At 37.7% G+C, this 25,608-nt stretch overlaps 1 protein-coding gene and 1 long non-coding RNA gene across 2 annotated transcripts in view; both read left to right on the forward strand.

The window, feature by feature from the left end:
- Nucleotides 1-21,803, forward strand: part of xpo5 (exportin 5) — a 90,088-nt gene extending 68,285 nt beyond the window's left edge. Inside the window, exons 27-33 of the mRNA XM_016553214.1 lie at nt 3,447-3,550; nt 3,639-3,698; nt 3,782-3,839; nt 6,792-6,906; nt 7,095-7,232; nt 10,012-10,176; nt 21,408-21,803. Of these exons, the coding sequence (XP_016408700.1) occupies nt 3,447-3,550; nt 3,639-3,698; nt 3,782-3,839; nt 6,792-6,906; nt 7,095-7,232; nt 10,012-10,176; nt 21,408-21,557 (790 nt within the window). The 3' untranslated portion in view covers nt 21,558-21,803. The remainder of the gene's footprint in view (nt 1-3,446; nt 3,551-3,638; nt 3,699-3,781; nt 3,840-6,791; nt 6,907-7,094; nt 7,233-10,011; nt 10,177-21,407) is intronic.
- A 1,789-nt stretch (nt 21,804-23,592) lies between these two features.
- On the forward strand, nt 23,593-24,516 carry LOC107740707 (uncharacterized). Its single transcript, XR_001640107.1, has 3 exons — nt 23,593-23,709; nt 23,884-23,959; nt 24,360-24,516. It is a non-coding gene; the product is annotated as an uncharacterized LOC107740707 (long non-coding RNA).
- The last annotated feature ends 1,092 nt before the right edge of the window (nt 24,517-25,608 follow it).

Here is a 25,608-nt window from a genome sequence, read left to right on the forward strand (position 1 = left end):
AATTTAATAACAATATTGTAAGTTACTAATTAACACTTTCATTTTACAGAGAGCAAAGAACATTTACATTATCAAAGAACATTTTCCGGGTGTGTGTTCACAGTGTGTGTGTTTACTACTACGTGTGTGTGTGTGCACTTGGATGGGTTAAATGCAGAGCACAAATTCCGAGTATGGGTCACCATACTTGGCCACATGTCACTTCACTTTCTTCACTTTCACTTTCATTCAGTCTAGTCAGAGTTCAGGCACTCTCAAAAAGCGCTGTACAAAGGCGTCTGTCTCTGGTTTAGCGCCAATTTAACAGCTGATGCTGTGCCGCACTGAACGATCTAATCACACTGGTGTGATTATATCAAATATAAAAAATATTATTCAGCTATTTTTTGTCTTTTGGAACCTGCATTCAAAATCCACTTGGCTCAGAAATCTGAGGGGGCACGTGCCCCCTCACTTTGAATGGGCATGACGCCTCTGGAGAAAACAACCAATAAAACAGAACTACAACACACTCATTATACAGACAAATGAATATTAAAATATATTTAAAAAAGAAAGAATAAAGGCATTCACTTTTTGTTTACTCTTTGAATTTTCGGTCTATATATCATTGTTTGCTGTGTGTCACAATAATCCATCGTGTGTCATCTCGTTCATAATCAGACGAATAGCTGTATCAGCGCCCTTATTAACGCACATTTAATTTGAAGAAGACGTGATATGTGCGCGTCTACGGTGCGTCTACGCGATACGGTGCTGGTTCATGTTTGGAGCTCCAGAGAATATGAAATATGAATGAAACACGTTTGCTCTGGTCCGGATATGACACGCGCAGCGAGTGTTGTTTAACTCGTAGCGGCGTTCGCACAGAAACCGTTCTCTCATGCGCGCTCCACATGTTGTCATATTAAATATTGTTACAGTCGTGTTTACAGAGGTGAACCGACGGCGCAGACGCTCTTTCATGAGATTTTAATTCTCCGCTGTAATACAACCTCATGCATTATACAGCTCAGTGATTGTATCGTAAGACTTCATTCTCATGAATAATACTGAGCAAAGCTCGGAAAATTGATGACGGAAAATTGATACTCTCCAGCCACGGCAGCCAATCACCACTGCAAATTAATGCATATACGTCACTTTTCGTGACGTTGGTTCAACTTTTCTTTTTGAAGCGGAAGAACGAAATTGCTCCAAAAAATGAAAAAATAACCACTTTTACCTTAATAATAGACATAACGAGTGCTATTATTGTTTTCACTGATATGCAACCTGTTCATATGTTAACGTCTCAAAAAATGTGTTTTAGGGTTTCATGACACTTTAACAGTTCTAACAACTCTGCTAAAAACTATGGGTTCTCTTCATTGGCTCCTACATTGAGGAATTCCCTACCCTCTGAGATTAGGAATGCAGAATCCCTTAGTGTTTTTTAAATAATCCCTTAAAACTTACTTTTTTAGGGTAGCTTTTATGTGATGACTTTGTCTTTTATTATATTGGCTTTGTATTGTTTGGTTAGTTTTTTACTGCCTGTACTTTTGTGTGTATCTTTTAACTTCATATTTTTATATGCATGTAAAGCGCTTTGAGATGCTACTTTTAAAGGCGCTATATAAAATAAAGTTTATTATTATCATTATCGTAGGCAGAAATCAGGAATCGCATGTTCAGAGACTGTTTATGATTTATTGGATTATAAAAAATGAGTGGGTGGATTTTTACTATTATAGGCTGGTTGTTTTCACACACTGCGGCCACACAACTGTGTTCAAACATCTTATAAAAGTGATTTTTGCATAATACCTGAGGATCCAGAGGGACAGAGAGTGAAGTGATGGATAGACAGATAATAGACTAGGGATTGAGAGAGCGACAGAACCAGGAGGCAGAGGTGGGATAGGGAGGATGGATGGGAGCTTGAGAGGTCAGAAGGGTCAGGGCTGGACAGAACCAGCAAAGACACAGAGGATTTGGACTCGGCCTCCGGGGCGATAATCCGCTATGTCCTCTTGCGCTTTGGACGCGGCAGGCTCCTGCTCCGCGTCCGCTGTGGGCTCAAGCGATAGCTCTGTCTTGCTGGTGGAAGACTGACTGGGCTCTGGTTTGTGAGTGGGGCTGGTCAATTCTTCCTCATTGGCATTGAAGACGTGAGTGAGTTCACCAGCACCCATTCCACAAAAGTAGCGAGGCTCCCTCGAGGACCTTCCCCGGATAATTTCACCTTCGTAGTGGTGTTAATTCCCATGAAATAAAATGTCGTCAGGCAGTCATTCAGCAAATGAGTGTAGTAGGCGAGGTCCAAGAAATCCTGTGTATGGTCCTCAAGGGAGCACTCCCCCTGCTCCAGCAGGAGGTGAAGAACAGCTGGATTGTCCATAGTGCACTGAACAGAAAATCAAACAAAAAAACTGAAGCTATATATATTATAAATTATGTGCCAAGCACAGAAGATGCAAAACCATCAAATATATTTGTTAATTTCTTCTACCATGTCTATACCAGGTCTATATGGCAGCCCGTAGAACCACTTGCTGAAAAGTTATGAAATTTGGCACTCAGATAGAGGAAAGTTTCTATATTAAAGGAATAGTTAAGCCAAAAAAGAAAAATTGCTGAAAATTGAATTGATGAATTTGTTTCTTAATTGGAACCGATTTGGAGAAATTTAGCAATATATCGCTTGTATCACTCAACAATGGATTGTATCACTCACCAATGGATCCTATGCAGTTAATAGTTGCCATCAGAATGAGAGTTCAAACTGCTGCTAAAAGCATCACAATAATCTACATGTAATCAACACAACTCCAGGCTATCAATTAACATCTTGTGAAGTGAAATGCTGTATGTTTGTAATAAACAAATTCATAATTAAGTTTGTTTTATCTTTAAATTATTGTATCTGGCCAAAATATTGATAATCCATAATAATGCATCTTCCTTATTCTGAAGACACCCATTCATTGCAGAAGATCCATTGGTGAGCAAGTGATGTAAATAAGTATTTGGTGTTTTTGTGTTATTTGATAAACACCATAGTGATTAAAAAAAGCTAAATGGCTGTTTGAAAATATTGATATTGTTTGAAAAGATAGAAATAATGGACTTAAAACCATTTTTTAACTGGTCAAAATGATAGTGTTCTAATAATTTTGGCCACCACTGTACAAGTTATCATTAAGTTGATGGCATGATGCCCAAATGGATGTTGTGTCACTCTCACCCAACACTGACCACACCAGATCATTTTGGTGGTAGTGCCACCAATTGGTCAAAAGTGATAAGCAATTGCACATTACACGTGATAGTATTTTTTAATTGGTCGGATGCTCCCTGCCTTGCTTGCTTACCTCCTTGTTTTGCCTTTGTTGTGCTTGGCCCCTTAATTGCTGCTTGCAGGTATATTTGATTTTATTTTATTCTTGTTATTCATATTTTAGTGCTCAGGAGGAGGATGAGGCCTACGAAGAGAACCATGTCACTCAGGAAGTGGTGGAAGAGCAGCTGTTGCGGCTGGTCACACGGGAAGTCATGGACCTTCTAAGTAAGTTACCTTTATGCCTGTGAAGCTTTTCAAGTTTGATTACATTTTCTATACAAAAGAAAAAAAAACTTTGTTAACATGTTTCCAGGTGTGACTTGCATTACAAGAAAATTTCCAGAGCTATCTGCAAACAAAGAGGAAGTAGATGGTGAGTCTCTTCCATGCCTCCTTGTTCTTTTTTGCTGAAGACAGTTATTTATAACTTGGCATAAAGAATGGCAAATATTTCAGCTATGCTCAAAAGCACAGGGACTAAGGTGCAGAACAGTGGTAGCAGTGCTGTGGACTGGTATGTTAATTTGAAATATTTAGCTCTAGAGGTACAATAAAATGGAGCGGGAGAGGTGCAATAAAAATGTCAATATCTTAAACTTCTGTTTATTGCAAATGGGGACTGGCTAAAATAGTAGGTTTTACAGAGGTCACAGCTACAGGCATTAAAGGGGTCATATGATGTTGCTAAAAAAGAACATTTTGTGTATTTGGTGTAATGTGTTTATGCGGTTTAAAGTTCAAAAAACACATTATTTTCCACATACTGTACATTATTGTTTCTCCTCTATGCCCCGCCTTTCTGAAACGCGTAGATTTTTACAAAGCTCATCGGTCTGAAAAGCCAGATTTGCTCTGATTGGCCAGCTATCCAGTGCATTGTGATTGGCTGAATACCTCAAGCGCGAGACGGAAATGTTACGCCCCATATATTAACTTAATAATAATTCTACTCATTCCCGCAGGTTGTTGTTCCCGCATCGCTTATACCGCGATGACATGACGGAACGTATCATTTGCACGTGCTTTCGAGTCTTGAAAACTCACTCGTGCACTCTCATTTTCTGTGCACCCACAGATCGTGATAAGGAGAGTGACCGCTTTTAATAATTATTAAGGGAGTTTGCAAATGTGATATTGATTTAATACAACAGTTCAATAAACAAGTATTACATTTGACGAGTGCTTGTGGTGTGATCGGCCAATCACAATGCACTGGGTCAGCTGGCCAATCAGAGCAGACTGCGCTTGTCGTAAGGAGGGACTTTGTAGAAAACGAAGCGTTTGAGAGAGGCGGGGCATAGAGGACCTACAATAATGTACAGTATTTGAAAAATAATGTGTTTTTTGAACATTAAAGCATGTCAACATATTCTGTTACACCAAATACACAAAATAATGATCTTTAAAAAAGCATCATATGACCCCTTTAAATCCATTTTGACTGAATTCTGTGATTCCATCAAAAATCATATCACCCTAAATTTAGGCCTATGGGTCACAGACCCCAATTTGAGAACGCTTGATTTAAGTAAAGACATTCTTTATTACTGCTGTGCTGTTTGGAAATGTCTGAACCTGTTTATGCTTTTTTCTTGTTAATTTAGCCACTATATCAAATAAATACCTCAGGTTGTGTTTGTTTTGTTCTAAAAGAGTCAATGTAAAAAAAATCTAGCTGTTTTAAGGCCTTTCTATAGGTAAAAATACTATCCTTCCACCCAATGTGAAATACCTCTAGTTTTGTTTTCTACCAGGTGCACTCCATTTTTCTGGATGCTCTTATAGGGGGCAAATATGTTCATTATATCATGGTGTCAGACTGTTCTCCTTGATCTTTATGATCAAATGAGCTACTGTGTCTCCAAAGTGCTAGAAAAAAAAGAGAGTCTATAGTTTTTGCTGTCTGGTATGGTGAGGAGTTTAGATAAATCAGTAAGTGTACTTACAAAGTAAACTTTAGTGGTAGAAGTGATATTTCTACCATATTTGTAACAAGGAGTTGATTTTGCAGCCTTGACTAAACAGAGCATACCAGAGACTAGATAATGATCGGAGATGTCATTGCTCTGCTGCAGAATTAAAAATGTTAATTGCCACATTCAAATAAAGATTTTAAAATGCTGACTAAGTGTCACTAATTAAACAAGTATATGCTCAGCTAATTGTCAGCCTCTTACATGTATGCTTCTCATAAACAATTAGTGAATATGCATATATACAGCCTTTTAATTAACAGAGTAGAATAATCATGGCTGATAGTAAGACATGCAAACGTAAAAGAAAAGCAAACTGGACGCAAGAACAGCTGTTACTTCTTGCCCAACTGGTTAATGAGAACAAGGATATAATTAAAGGAAAATTTGGAGCTGGGATAACCTCCAAAACCAAAGGCGATACCTTTTTAAAAGCTCATTATAGTCAAATGTTTCTAAAATGTTTACGTTCTGAGGCAGATTGCCGGCAACAGCCATTGTAGGATAGTTTGTGGCTTGGTCTTAGTGACTTAGGAGTCCTCTTCACTACTCCTAACCCTTTTTAAAAGCTCATTATAGTCAAATGTTTCTAAAATGTTTACGTTCTGAGGCAGATTGCCGGCAACAGCCATTGTAGGATAGTTTGTGGCTTGGTCTTAGTGACTTAGGAGTCCTCTTCACTACTCTTAACGTTTCACAGATTTAGGAGCTAGTTTTAGTGCTAAAACGCTTTGTGAAATACTATTGGAGCAAAAAATTATCTTTGTGTCCTAAATTTAGGACTTAAACACGCCCATTATTTTAAAGATTTTCTCCTAAATCGGCGAGTTATGAGCTATTTGTAGAATTAAAGGGGTCATATGATGCTATTTTAAAGATCATTATTTTGTGTATTTGGTGTAACAGAATATGTTGACATGCTTTAATGTTCAAAAAACACATTCTTTTTCAAATATATAACCTTTTTTAAAACAAAGAGCAATAGAAAAAATTTTTACGTTTAACCACTGTATTTTTAAAATAACTCAATTTATTGAGACAAACAACAAATTTTTTTTTTGTTTTAACAGTCAAATGCAAAATAAAAATTAAACAAATATCTAATTTCTAATGTTTTATATGCAGATTAAATACAGTGAAACGGAATAAACCTCCACAAATTCGTGACGTGTTTTCTAAAAGTTTAAACTGTTTTAACTTTGCGTGGCTTTACATCACTTGTGTGACGTGAGTGCAGCAATCATATCTGTCCATCTAGAAAATGCGCTGAATATGCGTTCTGTGTGAATGGCTTGGTTTCGGTTTTAACCTAATCAAGATCTTCTACGCATTGAGCTACTATATTTCTCTAATATTTTGAATGAATAAGGCAGCAACGGCACGTCTCGTGGGCTAGACTAACAAAACATTAAACTACAATGTCACTTACATCATCATCACCGCATCTCGTGCTCCACTGATGACGCTCCCTGACGCACATCTAACATTGGATTGTACTATGATATATATATGACTCTCCTGACTATATGTTTTAACTCCCTTTCCTGGAAAGACACTATAAACTGTCAACGGTGTGCTAGTGTGCTTTGCTGGACTTTGCTAAAACAGGTACTGATTTTTCTATCTCTCCCTCTTAGTGAAATTTTTTATCTAGAACAGACAATTCACCAAAATATTTCTGTTAGTTTGCAGTTATCAATTAGAATTGCATTCTAAAAATGACAGTTTTTTAAACTTTTGAATCCTTTGCCTTATGAAAATACTGCGTGTCTATATGTGAATGAATTAATTTGCAGGTGCTTGGCTGTAACCTTCTCCCGGATGCTGTGACATGGCTCTACACCAGTGTACTGAAGGGTCTGCAGATGCATGGACAACATGAAGGCTGCAATGCTGCGCTAACTCAGCTGGCCTTGCTCATCTACGAGTCTCTAGTGCGTCATGCCAGCTCAGCTGTGATATCTTGAATGTGTCTGGGAAGCACATATGTCATTTGGCAGTCGCAAAAAGATAAACTTCATTTTTGTCCTCTTACTGGCTATGATAAACAAAATATAAATGAAAATATACAGCTCTGGAAACATTTAAGAGACCACTCCAAATTTTTATTAAATCAGCATCTCTATGTGTATGGCAGCCATTCCAGTGTCTGTTGAATTCCAACACAGGCACACCTCATTCTGCTTAATGAAGTACTGATTAGGCGATCACCTCAACCAAATCTTATTTAACGAGGAAATGTATAAAAATCACTGCTGTGGTCATCGCTATCCTCTAGCAAGAGGACCATCTGGATGGCAAAAACAGTGCTAGTAGTACCTCAAAAGTAAATGGAAACAAATAATAACTACTGGCCATGCCAAAAAACTTTTAAAAGAAAAGTTTTGAGTGGGGAAAAGAAGTGTTAAATTCTGGCTTTACTGGCAGAAGGATACAGTGAGTGTCAGGTTGCTTCCATCTTTAAAATTTCAAAGATGGGGTTTAATAAGAACAAGGACAAGCTGCAGACATTGTGGAAAACAATGCTACAGACCAGAAGAGGGCGAAAATGACTCCACTGACTGGGATGACTACCAACTCATTCGAATGTCACTCAGCAACTGTAGGATGACATCAAGTGACCTGCAAAAAGAATTGCAAACAGCAGCTGGGGTGAAGTGCATGGTAAGGACGGCTCAAAACAGGCTCCTAGGGGCCTAGAAAGGAGAGCCAGGCTGAGGTTTGCAAATGACCAGAAGGACCATCTCTGATGAGTCCAGTTTTCAGTTTTGCCCAACACCTGGTCGTCTGATGGTTACCTGGAGAGGCCTACAATCCACAGTGTCTCGCACCCAATGTTAAATTTGGTAGAGGATCGGTGATGATCTGGGGGTGCTTCAGCAAGGCTGGAATCAGGCACATTTGTCTTTGTAAAGGGCGCATGAATCAAGCCACGTACAAGGTTGTCCTGGAAGAAAAATAGCTTCCTTCTGCTCTAACAATGTTCCCCCAACTCTGAGGATTGGTTTTTCCAGCAGGACGATGCTCTGTGCCACACAGCTAGGCCAATCAAGTGGATGGAGGATCACCAGAATAAGACCCTGTCATGGCCAGCCCAATCTTCAGACCTGAAAATCTCTGGAATGTGATCAAAAGGAAGATGGATGATCACAAACCATCAAATAAAGAAAATCAGGGTTGTTCCACCAAATATTGATTTTTGAACTCTTCCTAAGTTAAAACATTATTATTGTGTTGTTTCAAACTTGAAAACACTACATATTTTTTGTCATTTCGACCAGTTGTCATTTTCTGCAAATAAATGCTCTAAATGACACGTGTTTGTCAGTAGTTGTCAGTACAGATAAAAATGTTTTCAGTAGATTATATATTAAAACAAACATTTTAATCAAAGTTCATTTTACTCAAACACATACCTATAAATGGTAAAAACAGAGAAACAGAGAAGCTAATTTTGCAGTGATCTCTTAATTTTTTCCAGAGCTGTGGAATGTGTGAGCCTTTGTGTATTTGTTGTTTGATAAACACCATAGCAAATACAAAAATTCAAAATACAAAAATTCAAGTGGCTGTTTGAAAACATGTAAACACTGTTTGACAACTCTGTGACAAGTGGGTGTCAGAAACACAGAGATGTCCAAAGCAGCTTTGTTTACAGAGCCAACAGGGGTAAGCGCTGCATTTTTGCTCTTCCATAAGCACCACCTACTGGTCAGAGAGTGAATTTAGATTCTCATTCAACCTGTTTGCCTTTTTTGGTCACACCAACCTGTAAATTGGACCCAATTTTTACACCGCATACGGTTTTATAATTTCACCCTTTGATGAAAAAGAAGCTCTGTGCATTTCAAAACTCTAGACAATACGGTTTCAAGAATTATTTGCAGTCTTTTGAAGTGCTCACGATAACGATACTGTACATGTTTATTACTGCAATATATCATGTTACTAAGTACCAGCAGATGTCTATTCCTATGTAGTTGCATAGTCCTATGTATCTTTTGTTACTGCAGATGCTTTAAGGATGATTTAATTGAACTGTATTTGGGGTTTATAATTCCTGTTTAGAAGGAATGTGTTTAGACTGATCAATACTGAACTTGTTTAATGTCAAATCATTTTTAAGGCTACACCAGTGATTTAATCACAATTTTTAAATATAGTTTACTGTCACTGGCCTCCCATGGTTCCTTATCTTGGCTGCAATTTGTAGCCAGTAACCACGTCCATCAGCAAAGGTGTTTTCAGTAGCTTGGTGTTAATTTAAAAAGTTTTTCACAATAAGAAATAAATTGTTTTTGTGAAGTCATCTTAAAAGTGTATATTCACGCAAAATATGAAGACTGTATCATAGTTTTTTTTTTTTTTATAAAAAAATTTTTAATTGCATGTGGTGCAGGTCACCCCTTTTAATGTATTTTGTCGTGTTGAAAGGATGTTTCGACACTTGAAATGTTGCTCTCTATAGCTCACTAGTGTCTGTGTAATTTACGTAAGTCAGAGATGATCATTCTGATTCTCATAGATGGCGGTGAGGCATGTAACACCACTGTGGTATGTTTTACTTTTAGTACACAAAGAACAGTGATGTTAACACTAGCTAAAGTACTACTGAATGCACCTTTAAATGATTATGGTAGTGACTTAACGCGTTGGTGAGAAAATGTAATTAACAATGATTTAGTAGTTTTTCATTCTGATGTTTCTGTACAGAGGCCTCGATACAATGAGCTGCGTTTCATCATGAATCAGATCCCTGATATCCATGTTGAGGCCCTGGAGCAGTTTGATCAGAAGACCATACAATCCACTGTATCAAAGGCAGGAGAGAAGAAAAAGAGGGAGCAGTTTAAAAGGCTCATTGCAGGCACTGTTGGGGTATGGCCACTTTTCTTTACTTTCTTTACATTGTCACCTGTGCTCATCACATTGCACGTGATCCAGTTATTTTCCATTTTTGATAATATTGGTTGACATTGTTAGTGTCTTTTTTCCTTAGTTCTGACTACACGATTTTAGCCCGATTTTGCCACGATTTGCTTGACGTAGGGTGTCGTGGGGATTCGTAAACGACAATGGGCGTCGGGACGCAAGATTCCATCGTTTCAGCTCGTGTAGTGTGTCATAGTGGACGACAATCGATTCCGCGTCTGCAATGCATCACGACAGAAAGACTAGCATGTTTAATTTTTTTTCCGTCGTCCACGACGAGTTCTGTCACATTGGTGACGTTGACCAATAGCAGCACAGAAGCTCTTTCATACACAGGTTTCAAACATGGCAAAACGAATGGCAACAGTATTCCTGCCTGTATGATGTGTCATCAAGGGACTACCACGACAGAACCAAGAAAGAAAAATGCTGGCGAACTATAGCAAAAGCGCTTCAGCAATGTTTACACTCTTGTTTTCGGAAGTCAGTCGCTAGTTCCGCCTTCTCTATGACATCACACGCGTCGTTAAAGACGGCACGCGATGAATGGTCGGGAAGCAACGTGTAGTCTGACATGTTTCTTGTCCACGACACAACAAGATTTTAGGAGTCAAAATCGTGTAATCTGGCACAGTGACTATCGTGACCGACAAAAATATCGTGTAGTCTGAACCTTGCATAAGGTCAAGTCTAGTACTTGTATTCTGTCCATGCTGCAAGTAGGTTGCACCTCGACAGATAGTTAAACAGGATGAGGACTGAAGAAAAAGTCGAAACTGATGGAGTTCTTTTCCAGTGTTTTACTTGAAATCTTCAGTTGCACAACATCATTTTTTGTGAAACTATAATGCAAACATAAATTAAGTATAAAGTATGACTAAAAGTAATTTTTAGGAAAGAAAGCCGCAAATCTAGCATTAATACAAGAGAGAAAACAACAACCTTATTCAAATGCACCACAAATGTTTCTTTTTAAATGGCATAAAATACTTATTTTTTAACAGAGATGAAATTCAGTAAACAATTAAACTTATAGACGATAAACAGAAATATAGCTTTTATCAGGGAGACATCTGCTGCTGCATCACTGCTGTTGTGAAATTAAATATAAGATGGCGGCCATGACCTCTCACTTAAATCACATGATGCATCTTAACCAATAAAATAAACCCAAAATTAAATGACTATTTAAACAGTCAGAACAACTTGTATTATGGGATACAGAATTCCATGCAGACCTTATGATTAATTCAAAAACGCAGAATCATTCAGTAATGAATGATTACTGAGAAAGACACAGAGGAGAAAGGCACACTATTTCCCCATTTAATACTGTAAAGCTGCTTTGACACAATTTGCATTGTAAAAAGTGCTATATAAATAATGGTAACTTTACTTGACTAATAAAACACTGTTGTTTGTTGCTCAGAGATGCGCAACTGTTCTGCTGTGATCTTTGGTTTGACAATATTTTTGTTAACTAAATCGAGCAAAAACAGTCAACTGACAGTATTGTACTAAAATGTAGAGCTGGGCAACGATTAATCGCATCCAAAATAAAAGTATTTGTGTACATAATATATGTGTGTGTACTGTGTATATTATGTATATATAAAGACACACACATACAGTATATATTTTGAAAATATTTACATGTATATATTTATATTCATATAATTTATATTATATATAAATATATTTAATATATATACATAACATATTTTTCTTTAATTAATATGTATAATGCATATTAAAATTCATAAGTTCAGCGCTGCTTTTTTTACAGCGGAAACCAAGGAAAAGCTTTAAGCGCCACCTGCTGGCAGCGAGTGAATCTGCATCTCATTCAGCTTTGCTGTTTCATGCAGATATTTTTATTTATAGTTTCACAAAACTGAAGTCAAACCATTCTGTTTTTGTTTCAAATTTCGAAATTATACAATCTAATTTAGATTTAAAACTGCTCATGTTGCATGTATGCAGCATCTTTGTTTGGATCAAGATTAAAATGCAGTGGTTGCCTCTAATTTTAAAAGGAAAGAGCACAGACAAAGCCTTATTTTGTTTATATGAAGAGATTTTTTTTATTTGTGTTTTTTATTCCTTTGATTTGGGGTTTGTTTTAAAATTTCAATTTGGTTTTGTTATTTACATTTACATTATATTTAAATTGTGTCGTTTAGCAGACGCTTTTGTCCAAAGCGACTTACAAATGAGGACAATAGAAGCGAGCAAAACCAACAAAAGAGCAATAATATGCAAGTGCTATATTAGTATATTATTATAGTGTTATATTTCAATTTGACAAAGAAATGTGCAGCATTTTGTCCAAGCAATAATAAAAGGACACATTTAATTTATAATTTGTCTTAAATCTCATTTTGTAAGAAAAAAATTGTGAAATCAAAATTGTGAATCAAAGCGTCAGTTGAGTGAATCGTTACATCCCTACCTTTAATATATAAACATAACATATTTTTCTTAAATATATACATGCATGTGTGTGTATTTATGTATACAAATAAATATACACAGTACACACACACATGTATTATGTACACAAAAACTTTTATTTTGGATGTGATTAATCATTGCCCAGCACTACTTCAGGTTAAACTTCACTCTGTTGGCCGTGTCATGTTGCTTAACTAGGCTATATGTTATAAATATAAAAACTGTTACATTTACTGCAGTATGTTTCCTCTGTGTGCAGTTGCATTCATTTGTTTTGATTTCTCCTCGAGATTATTTCACATACAGACAGGCTGTGTGAGCTTGGCGTGACCTTGTTGTTACTGTTGATTATCCAATATCAATTGCTGTTTACACCGAATGTAATAAAATTAGAATCATTCTTGCCGAACTTTCGGTGCTTCCCTAATTAGATGTTTTAATCAGATTAGTTGTCCGGTCAGGCAAGTAAAATTCTCTTTCACTTGCCCCTTCAAAAATCCCGATAGCAATCATTAAGTTAAGTGGTCTAAATGTATTTATATGTATTTACATATTCTGTGGAAGGCGTAGGACCGAGAAATGTTCGTCCAATCAAAATCTTCAGTCCGAACTAGGGATGTCAACGATTAATTGATGATCGATTAATTGTCGATAAGAGATGCAATCGATTAAAGCTATCGATGGTCGATTAAGCCGTTTAATTTTGGGCTGCCTGCGGCTCATGCGCAAAACACGTGCGAGCGGCTGTGATTGACACATTTCCCTAGATAATTGTTTCATATTTGAAACAATTGGGTGAAGGTTGCAGGGCTGCGGGACACTGCGGAAGGATAGGCTATTCATTCCTACAACTTGTTAATTCGTTCCTACGACTTATTAATTTGTGGCCACTGTCCATGTTTCATTAATTTTGTTCCTTAACCCATGATTTAACTAAAATGAGGGAACAAATTAATACATCGAACGAATTCTTAATTCATGGCCATGAAATCTTTCATTTCCCTTCCGCATGTTTACCACAGTAAGAGATGTGAAAACAGTGATAAAAAGTGAATGACAATAAAATAAACCTGCAAAATTAGAGGGTTAGACGGTGAGGATTTAGGAAAAGTAATAATGCCTAAATATTATTGAATTTGTGGAAATTCGTGACCAAGAACAAAGCCGCATAAATGTAGGCTATATGGGCTCGAACGGCATCCAAAAGCATGGTCGCGATGTAAGATTTTCCAGGTAACCAAATATTCCTCTAATAAACAAAGCTTTTATACCACACTTGTCATAATCAGAGCTTATAATTTGTAAATAAATAATTGCTGGATTCAAAACAGCAATTAAATGGCGCTGTGACCGACACTGACAACACGTTTTCCAGGAGCATGCAACTAAACGGTGATGCCACAACAAAGAGCATCGTTCACAAGTTTCTGCATAGACCTAACTAGCCTAGGCACAGGTTTTCAAGCCCTGGGTCAAAATGGGATGCTTTAAGGAAAATGTATAGCCTATGTAGATGAGTAGTGTTTTAAAATACAATAACGAGCACCACGAAACCATTTAAAGAGGCGCGTTCAGCGGTCTCCGTGTCGGGATAGGAAACAGTCAACAAAGTAAAATGATCTCAAACGTACAGCGCGCTCTCTTCATTTTATCAAATGATCATAATCACATCTACCTGCCTGTCAACATATGTATTTGCATACCTCTGCGCACCCTGTTCGTGTTTAACCGGCTTAACAATAGTGGCCTATGACTATGTGTGCCTGGGTTACCACGCTGCCCATCTTAACTCTAATCAGACGCACACGATGTGTAATGTTCATTAGGAACTGAAATTGGCACACTTTCTTGAGTAGTGGCACATGCTTCTTCTGAACTAAATGCTGCAAAATCATCACAGCAAGAAGTGAACATGCTTTTTAGCCCCATTGCTGTTATGCGTTTTGGGAGACATGAACACTTGTGCATTCAGCTTAGCCTTGAACTCTGCAATGGTGCTCGTGCTTTTTACACTTTTCACTAATTGTTCAGCTATTTATGGAAAGAGCAGTAACAAAATAATTTTGAAGCTTGAAATTCCCTCCATCTGTATGCAAAGTGACCCACATTTGTGTTGACCACTGAAAATAAGTAAAATTCAACAGTTTGGACATGGAGCTGCCTCCCAAATCTGTTCATTTAGGTATGCATTTCACCATGCAATATCTAAGTTTTTGTAATATTTTAAAGTCTTTTCATATTTCAAGTCTACGGCTGCCCGCATTTACCTCACATCATAATGTATATTCCACTTTGCTTTTCAAACCAGAAGAACGAAATAGCTAGAAAAATGTTCATTTTCACCTTAGTAATAAACCTGTTAACATCTTTACGTCGCAATATTGCCTTTTTGTTTTAAACCATTAAGGCGAGCTCTTAATCTCGTTTTATAATCTTTAAATTATAAAACACTGCATTCTGTCAGCAATGTAACGCGGCAGTAACGTATGGAGAACTCTGCTTGTAACTATACTCTAATTACTATTTTGAAAATTATAATGCGTTAAAGTACTCCGTTACTAAAAAAGTAATCAAATTACAGTAGTGCATTACTAAGTAATGCGTTACTGCCCAACACTGATCGGGATGAATCTGGAACAGGGAAATGTATTGTGTGAAACTGTCCATGGGCTGTCAAGACGGCATGTGCACCTGCTCGGCTGGCAACCAAATGGAGGGGAAGGGAAATCAGTGTGGTGAGTGTGCATGTGTGTGCGCTGCACCTAGCGGGGAAACTACTTCATCACATCACCTCCCCCTTCTTTTGGTCGCGTACTGTCCAGGTACCACGACAGGTAGTCGGCAACAATGTTCTGTTGTCCTGGTCTATGCCGCACCTTGAATTTGTAGGGTTGGAGGCTCAGGTACCACCTCATAACTCTGGAGTTGTGGTATTTCATTGTCTGTATCCACGTTAGTGCCCGGTGGTCTGTCTCCAGATCAAATTCCCTCCCCAGGAGATAATATCTTAGACTTTCGAGGGACCACTTGATCGTGAGACACTCCTTCTCCACAGTCGAGTACCTGGTCTCCCTGGGCAACAGCTTCCTGCTGATGTAGACTACTGTTTTTTTCTGCTCCCACCTCCCCCTGGGCCAGGACAGCCCCAACTCCTGTGGCTGAGGCATCTACCTGGACCAGGAATCTCTGGTTGAAGTCATGGCTTTGTAGGACTGGGCTGCTGCAGATCTTCTCTTTGAGAGTTCTGAAAGCTGCCTCACAAGTCCTCAGTCCACTCCATCAGACTAACTGTTAGACAGTTAGACTCCATCAGTCAACGGGCACCTGCCAATACTCCAGGGTGGTAATATATCGGGCCTGTCCAATTCTCTCCAGCAGGCCGTCTATTTGCGGCATGGGGTAAGCATCGAAACGGGTCTGGGCATTCAACTTGCGGAAGTCTATACAGACGCGTAGCGTTCCGTCTTTCTTTGGGACAATAACTACGGGACTGCTCTACTCGCTTCTGGACGGCTCAATCACTCCCATTTCCAACATAATTTCCACTTCTTCTTTCAGGGGTTCTACTGAACTTTCTGGCACTCTGTAAGGTCGTTGTCTTGATGGCGTTGGGTCAGTGAGGGGGATCGTGTGGTGGATTAACTCTGTCCTCCCCGGCCACTGGCAGAACAAAACGGGGAACTGTTCCAGGTGGCTTTGCAGCTGAGCTCTGTTGGGATCCTGCAGGTGCTCCAAGTTCACCTCAGCTGGTTCTCTCTGTGCCCTGGCCTCTGGCTCGGTTTCCTCATCCATCACCTCAGTCACTTCCTTCACCATCATCGTCATCCCTTGACTCACAGGTGGCTCTTTCCATTCTTTGAGCAGGTTGATGTGATACGTCTACTTAGCTTTCCCCTTACCTGGATGGTGCATCTCGTAATACACAATTTCTGTGCTTCTGTGCTTTCTGTGCTGCTTTCAGGTTCTCTCTTGCCTGTTTTTGATAGCGTTCAAGCTGGTCCCTCATCTTCAGAACATACTGGACGATGCCCCTCTCATCTTTTCTGTAGGCAGGATTCTCCAGGGGTCCTTGCACTTGCCAGCCATATAGGAGCTCAAAAGGGGAGAAACTAGTTGAAGCTTGAGGAACTTCGTCCGTGTCGGATACAAACTTCCGCAGCATGTACTTTAGTGTCTGGTTGAACCGCTCCACCAAGCCGTCTGTTTGTGGATGGTATGCACTGGTTCTGATGGCGGTGATGCCCAACTGGCGATGAAGTTGCCGAGGTGAAATTTGTCCCTTGGTCTATTAGAATCTCTTCAGGGATTCCCACCCTGGAGAACAGTAGTACAAGGGCTTGGATGATCTTTGGGGTGTTAATGGAATGGAGTGGGAAGGCCTCAGGGTACCTGGTTGCGTAGTCACATATCACCAGGATGTATTGGTGTCCTGCACTGCTCCTCTCAAGTGGCCCCACAATATCCATTGTGATACGCCTGAAGGGAGTAGAAATAACAGGGAGAGGGTACAAGGGCACTCGGCCCCGCTGGGACACAGCACTGACATGTTGCACATGTGTTGCAGTATGTCTGTACGTCAGTGTAAAATGAAGGCCAATGAAAACGTGAATTGATGTGAGTGTATGTTTTATGCTGTCCCAAGTGACCAGCCCATGGAATGGTGTGTGCGAGGTGCAAGACAATGAGTCTACAACATCTAGAAACAATTAAACAAGTAACATGTGTGACCTTGATGGTGTGTGGGACTCAGATGAAGCCTTTGGAAATGCCTCCGCTCCCCCTTCATCCTCCGTCGACTCTGCGGTGTCCCATACCGCAACCACTTTCGCCCGTGATCATAATCTACCTCGGGTTCTTTTGCTTTTCGGCACTATCTTGCGGGTAGCCATCCCACCACTGCCACCAAATGTGATATTGCGAGAACCACCAACTCGCTTGGGGATGTAGAAAGTGTCCGTAAAAGATGTAAAAATGATGGCTCTACCCACAATAGCACTTTCGTGCAAGGTGTAGTTTATTTACAGCACCGCAGATAAATATAAAAGTCCACGAATGATGGCGTGAAGAAATATATACAGTGTAATCACCAAAGACACAAAAATGCAAAGTAACAAAGAAACAAGAAACTGGAAAATAAATATGAAAAAGTTATATACAAAATATATACACACAAAGGGTATCTTCAATATACTCGCTTTGATGGGGGTTGCTCACGGTACTACTGATGCACGCTCGCATTCGACTTGGTTAACAAGTGATAAATGTGAGTCTGGCCTCCCTTTTTATAGGCCTTTTTTAAAACAATACATTTTCAACTATACTCTTTACATATATACAATAGACATATTTTATAAACACAAAACCTAATTTAATCATAATAAACACAAAATAAAACCAATAATACAAATGACTGTTTTCCTTTTACATTTGTCAGTCTTTAACACATTTAACAATGGTTTTGCCTAATTTTGAGCACCGTGTGCTGGCACGGCACCAACAATGACGTCATAAGCGGTTGACGCTCAATTTTTGGGGGGGTATTTTTTTTAGTGATTGGTAGTTTTGTTGGTGTTTATTTGTTCCTGTTTGAAAGCATTTATTTTAAAAGCTAGAATGGAAACCTGTTAAAATATGTTCATTTAGTTCAGATAATTTTGCATGAACACAGAGAAGACGAAAAAAATCTCTGTAAACTTGCGAATTTTTGTCACGCTACTTGTCACGCTTAAGCTTGTTGTTCAGCTCAGACTTTAGCTCAGATTATCAATGCATCGCTCTAGCCAATAACCGTCAAACATTGTTTTATTTTATTATTTCTGAAGATGAAAAAACATAAAAAACAAACATAAAGCAACTGTAGGCCTGTATGGATTCTTTTATTTCTTATATTTTAAGGATAATTTAAGAATCACTTTACTGTTGTAATAAAATGGTATAAAACAGAGAATAAAACTAAATAAAACCGCATCTGTTTCTGAGCAGAGAAAACTGAATAAAACTATAGAAATAAAAAGAAATATATAAGCCTATGCATGAAATATATTACACTTAAATAATTTATTTAAAAAGCGAAAGAAAGAAATGTGCTGAGTGTCTTTGTGATGTGCTTGAAGTTCACGGAATGGAAACCGAGACAGCAAAAATTAAGCGGCATCCTGCACGTTTTCTTTATTTTGCAAAGGCTTTACAGTTTTTAATTATGTTTTGCTTCTGTCTGTATGACCATAAATTACGGAGTAACAGTTTCCTCTCTAAGGGCGTGTTCACACTTGGCGTCTTTTTTGACAGGAAAAAGTTGAAAGGCTGCTTTTTTGATCAAATAAAAATATATTTTAGAAGGGAACTAAAATAACCTATAGCTGTGTTTATAGCTATAATGTTTATCATTTTTGTAAACATTTTGCTTTATTCACCTGTATTTTAGCCTACATTATTTATGAATGTATTCATAAAATACAAGCCTAGTGACTTAGGCCTATCTGACATTGACATTTATATATTTCAATGATTTTAATAAGAAAACTACAGCTAGCCAATTTTATAATTTCATAATAATAATAATATATTAATAATCATCTTTATTTTCTATCGCCTTTAAATGTTAAAGTGCTTTACATAGCCTAAACAAATAAAACATCAAAATACACCATTAAAGATTATGAAATAAGCAAGAAGAGAAATACATTCAAAACACTTGAAAATAAAATATGGAAATTATAAAATAATTTTCAATCAAAAGAAAGGTAAAAATTATTCAGAGCAACATATCGACCTTGAATCTCTCAAAAATCCTAAAAAAATATTACAGACACAGTTTTAGAAAGGAATTGTTTATTTATTTGGTATGAAATATTGCGGTTTATAAATAAGAGTTGGCACACCTGACTGAGTGGCATTGCTATAGTGTTTTAATTCTGACATGATAAATTAGCCTTGGATGAGCGCACATGCGCGTTCACTTGGATTATTTTCTTATAATAGCATTTGAACTTAAATAGTTGTTTTTGGTCATAAATAGAACATCATTCATAGGCTATAGCTACTTTTGTATATTAGGTAGCTTGAAATGTGGAATTGAAGTAAACAAAATCAAAAACAAAATATAAAACTTTATGCAGATATGCATGAATGACCACTTTTGCATCACTCAAATCGTTGTTTTTTAATTAACTTTTAGTAAGACTAATTAAATCAGCGTGCTGACTTGACTAGCTATACATAGTAGCCTACATATTGCCAGGGCCTGCGGAAAGCGCAATAAAGTGTGTGTTTACAAATAATGAAAATGTAGCCTAAATGGGTTTTCCAAGTTCTTTTTACTAAATATTTGGGTGAATTATATTTTAAAGTGATATTCTAATATAAATAGGCTATTTCATGCATTGAACTACCAGACAGTGTCAGAAAATGAATTCTCATCAAAAGGAGTCTGATCTGGGGTGTGTTTCCCATACAATGACGTAACTCGTTGATTAACCACCATAGTACGATGCATTGTTGTAGAAACAAACGAACTAATCATGACTGTTTCCTGAACATGATCACATCTCCGTCGTTTGAAACACAATAGTTCAACAATATAGGCCATTGTTAATGACGTCAAATTGTTTAACTACAGAATGTTGTTCCTTAGGCCACCTGGTGGATATTGTGTGAAGCACAACAATGTTTTAAAAATGAAAAAGCGCCTGCAGGGAGCTCCATGATTACGCATGACGAATTGCGTGCTGCCATGTGAAAATATGCATTCTTAAAGGCCACATCTGTAATTCATACCCACTTACAGTATGTGTACAGTAGGCTACCATGGGACACGCGCTCCTTTATGGAATAAAAGGAAAAAATATTTAAGGCAAATAGGTAGGCTTAAAAGTATAGAAGGAGAGGAGGGTTGCATTGTCAATTTTAACATGTGCATCAATCAGAGTGTCCAGTAGCAGCGAGGTATCTTTAGGCAGGTGAAAAGCATGTGGTTAATGTGTACCGTTGTGGCTCCCACTAGTAAAAAAAAAAAAAAACAGCAGGTTATATATTGTGTGCCAAACAGGTAAAAAAAAAAAAAAGAATAAAAGGAGACCCGGGTTGCATCGTCAGTTTGTTCACATGCATCTCCGATTGGGAGCTGCCTCCGGGTGGCAGGTTTTGTGGCACCTGCCTCACAAAGATTTTTACCCTTACTGCAAATTGCACTGTAAAGACTTTGATGCCCTTCGCGACAACGTACCTTTGTGTTCTCAGCACTTATACTGGCATAAACAACAATATCGACAGACTGTCCACAGAAAACGATTTAAGACTCAGACTCTCTCCGATACAGCCAAACATCATCGCAGTTATCATATCAAGCACACCCATCTCATTAAACAGTCATTTATTTAAAAATATACAATAGGTTGCATACAAATTGTGTTTCATAAAAGGTAGGTATATTACAAGGGTATATGTTACATGTGCACTTTTTCAAAATACTTTGTGACTAGTGTGTGGGGGGGGGGTACAGAGAAGGATGTTAAATGCCTGGGCGGTACACGACTAAAATGTTTGAGAACCACTGACCTAGAAGAATGTGGTTATTAAAAAATATATATATTTTTTACATTGCAAAATTAGTACAATTCTTTGTGTAATGTGCGCAATTATTTCCTGGTCTGCTATAATGAAGTAATGTCTATTTAACTGTATGCAATTTTATTTGATTGAAATGTTTGTGTGTGTACTGATAGAAACCCCTTGGACAGCAGTTTAAGAAGGAAGTACATATCCGAAACCTTCCATCTCTGTTTAAGAAGCCAAAGCCTACGAGAGATATACTGGAGAACACTGATACTGCAGGTCTGATTACCCTATTCTCTTCTGACCATGACAATTGCTGAGAGAATCACAGTTTCACAATACCCTCACTTCATTGCCATTGAAACTCCTCTGTGTAGTACAGTATCCGTCTGAAAGGGCTTTTTGGGGCATGAATGGTTTATTGAAATGAGGAAAGACGACAAGGACTTTTGTGTTTAATATTATTTGGATGTACATTTTTTTTTCTCTTCTTTTGTATGGTTTTTTGGTAATATATCTGTATCATTTAATGAATAACAAAAAATTGCTGTAAGAGCACCTCATTGGAAAAAAAAAAACTATTGAAAAATAAAAACAAGTACCTTTTGAAAAAGTTAAATGAGAAGTCTTGTTAATTACAGTACTGATCCAGCACTACATTCGATTATGATGCAATGGCCAATTTTTAAATAACACATTCAACACTAATTGCTATTTGACATGTCTGTGTACAGATTGTGTAAAAAGTGTTGTGATTTATACACTGCAGTTTTTAATAAATGTATACTTGGACGGATTACACTGATTGTATGGACTCTTTCTTAAGTTGTGAAATGTAAAGAATGTTGTAATCTGCCAGAAGTGAAGGAGTATTGATTGCATAATATATTTGCTTACTATGACAAGCCTGTGTGTGTATGTAAATGCGTAGGTATAATTTGCAGGTGGAACATATCCCCACCACTTTTTGACAAAGTTGATTTTGTCCCCACTCCACTTTTTGAAGCTATTTTAAAAAAATAGGCCTAGCATAAAGAAGGCTTACAGTGTTATGTAATATAAAATGAAAACTATTCCAATCCATTGTTCTTCATCATTTGATTTATTCATGTAACACAAAACACATTTGCGCCGTTCAGACAGGCCTGATCTATAAACCATATATTGGGATTTATAAACAATATGTTGTCTGTACATATATACTGTATATTGCTGTATATTTGATGCTTTTGACAATATCTCTAGCTATCGTCGATACATGATTATCGTCTTTCGATATATATATATGGAGATATTGAGATAAATGCCAAAATGAATCTCAGACATGAACAAATTTGCTTTGCTTAATCTTTTTGTGTACAAATTAATTCTAAAAAGAAATATATATTTATTTTTGGAATTAATTTGTACATGAATGAGCTTTATTGCCAGGTATGTTTACACATAAGAGGAATTTGTTTTCGTGACAGAAGCTCTACAGTGCAACAGAATGACAGTGACAGGACAAAAACACAGATAATAAAAGAATAAAAATAGAACAAGTAAATAGGGAATAACAATATACAGATTGACAATTGTATAGGGAGGGTTGTACCAATGATTCGCTCAGACGTCCGGACTATCCTCTGTAGTCTTCTGAGGTCAGATTTGGTAGCTGAGCTGAACCAGACAGTTATTGAAGTGCAGAGGATGGATTCAATGATGGCGGAGGAGAACTGTCAGCAGCTCCTGTGGCAGGTTGAACTTCCTCAGCTGGCGAAGGAAATACAACCTCTGCTGGGCCTTTTTCACAATGGAGTCAATATGAGTGTCGTGTCCCACTTCAAGTCCTAAGAGATAGTGGTGCCCAGGAACCTGAATGTCTCCACTGTCATTACAGTGCTGTCCATGATGGTGAGCGGGGGGAGTGCAGGGGGGTTTCTCCTGAAGTCCATGATCATCTCCACAGTTTTGAGCATGTTAAACTCCAGGTTAAGACTGCACCAGAGAGCCAGCTCTTTAATCTCCTGTCTGTAAGCAGACTCGTCACCGTCCTGAATGAGGCCGATAAGTGTGGTGTCCTCTGCAAACTTTAGGAGCTTGACAGAGGGGTCCTTTGAAGTGCATGTGTAACCAAGGTTACCAGAGAGTAACAGAAATAAAAAATGTTATTAATATAATAACGTAATAATGTGAAAACTACTTTAAGTATATTAATAAAAGAAATATTAATTTTATACAAACATATATTTTTATTTGGTTATTAATGTGACCAATAGTGATCAGTTTTGAACTTGAGATGGGCCAATGAGAGCGCAGAATGTGGCGCAGCGGAAAAATTGATTTCCGGGTTTTGCACGAGTTTTGCTCGTGGAATCAGAGGCAGCTCTCTCTATCGTGCACGTATGCCTGAGGAGCGCGGTGTTCGCTGACGATCCGGGGAACGGAAACAAAGAAAATAATCTTCTAGATGAATTTTATCGATGGATTGATGTGAGTGAAGTGACGCATTTTATTTTCCATTTGTTGTGAATGACATTGATATTGTAATGTGAGTGAAACGGACATTTAACTTGTAAATATAAAAGTGTATGGTGATATACATATACTCTACTAGCGACAGAGTGTTGCTAAAGTGTTTACGGAGTGTATTTTTGATGGAAAAAGGGTAAAGAAAAGGATTTAAAGGGGACGTGCTGTACCTGCACCGTTCTGGAATTTTCTGAGTTTAACGATCTCCTTGGTAAGTCAATTTGCCTTGTTAATCGTTACCAATCAAATCGTTAGTATCGTTAGTATTGAAAAAGCAAGAGAAATTTAAAATTGCGAGTGATTTATGTATGAAAAAAATCTGTAATGCCTGTAATGCTACATAACAGCTAACTGTGTGCTCAAGTATGTGACGAAAAGTGGTCAGTAATATATTAATTAGTGTGTTATGTTGGAAAAATAGTCACAGACATTGCATATATAAAAAAAAAAAAAATTCTTTATTTGAAAAATACATGTATGTATATTCAAAATACTCAAGTTCTGTGTAATATGAATGATGTATAGTGATTAATTTACTTTCATGAGTTAAGCACTTTATTGTATGTTGTTACAATGAAGATATTCATGATATTTTTGTGACCTTGTTCAAGGTCAGGTTTTTATTCCTTGTTGTTCTGTCCTTTTCCAAATTCGATTGCTGTCCTCTGTCTGATGTGACGAGATGTTCCGGTACCTGCATTCTGGATTTGTCCCGGCCTTCCGGTGGTTCTGAGGAGGGTTTGGACTGGCGAGCCTCCCTTGAGTCTGTTCTTGGATTTTCTGTGGAAACAAAAGACAAGTTTTTCTGACCCTGTGAATGGTAGGAAATCGAATAACTTTTCTTTCTTTTTTTTTTTCCTCTTTCGGTTGGAGACGTTTTTTCCTCATTGACAGAGAAAAGACATTTATATCTCTCTACGGACTATTTGAAGAACTGTTTTTCTTGAAAGACTGAGCAATTGAGGGTTTTGAAATCGAAGGACATTATTTTATTTCATTGAGAAGTGTTAATTTTCTGTTGTGGTGACAGCTGTGATACATACATTGGGTTTTTGATACTTGAATACTGATTGATCTAAAAAGAAAAAAAAGTTGACAAAGGTAACATAAGTGTTCATATTCAACCTTTATTTGGGTGAATCAACTACTGAGTTAAAGTGAACGAACAAAGAACTTACCTTGTTGAAAATTGAGGGAAAAGGTTCATGAAACCTGCTAAAACAAAAGAGTGATAACATTTAGAAACAAGAATTTAATTTGTGAAAATATATATTTTTTTCTTTCTGTTTTCATTGATTCACATTGATTCAACTTACCCGTTGAGTGCTGTTAAACCACAAATACACGTTGTGTGTTCGACCAAACCATTCGTTGAGTCTGTTCACTGTTGTTGTTGCATTTTTCTCAGCAGCGAATCTATTCTTCTGAGACGCTGGTCCATAGATTGGCATATAACAAGTTACTAATTAATCTACAAGTTATTAGCTAGATAGTAAGAGCTACACAACGTTTTTTTTTTTTTTAGGATGAAGTCAAGTAGCGTCAAAAGAGATGAGTTTTCAGCTGTCGCTTGAAAATTGTCAGGGATTCAGCATTCCGGATAGGGGTGGAAGATCATTCCACCAGCCAGGAACGGTGAACGAGAATGTTCTGGAAAGTGATTTTGAGCCTCTTTGTGATGGTTCCACGAGGTGTCGCTCACTAGCGGATCTCAGACTTCTGGAGGGGATGTAGATTCGTAATAGTGAGTGGAAGTAGGCGGGTGCTGAGCCTGTGACTGTTCTATATGCAAGCATCAATGTCTTGAACTTGATGCGAGCCTCAACCGGCAGCCAGTGCAAGGAGATAAAGAGAGGTGTA

Source organism: Sinocyclocheilus rhinocerous, unplaced genomic scaffold (genome assembly GCF_001515625.1).
Source record: "Sinocyclocheilus rhinocerous isolate Xijiao unplaced genomic scaffold, SAMN03320098_v1.1 scaffold3180, whole genome shotgun sequence".
In the NCBI taxonomy this organism is placed as follows: domain Eukaryota; kingdom Metazoa; phylum Chordata; class Actinopteri; order Cypriniformes; family Cyprinidae; genus Sinocyclocheilus; species Sinocyclocheilus rhinocerous.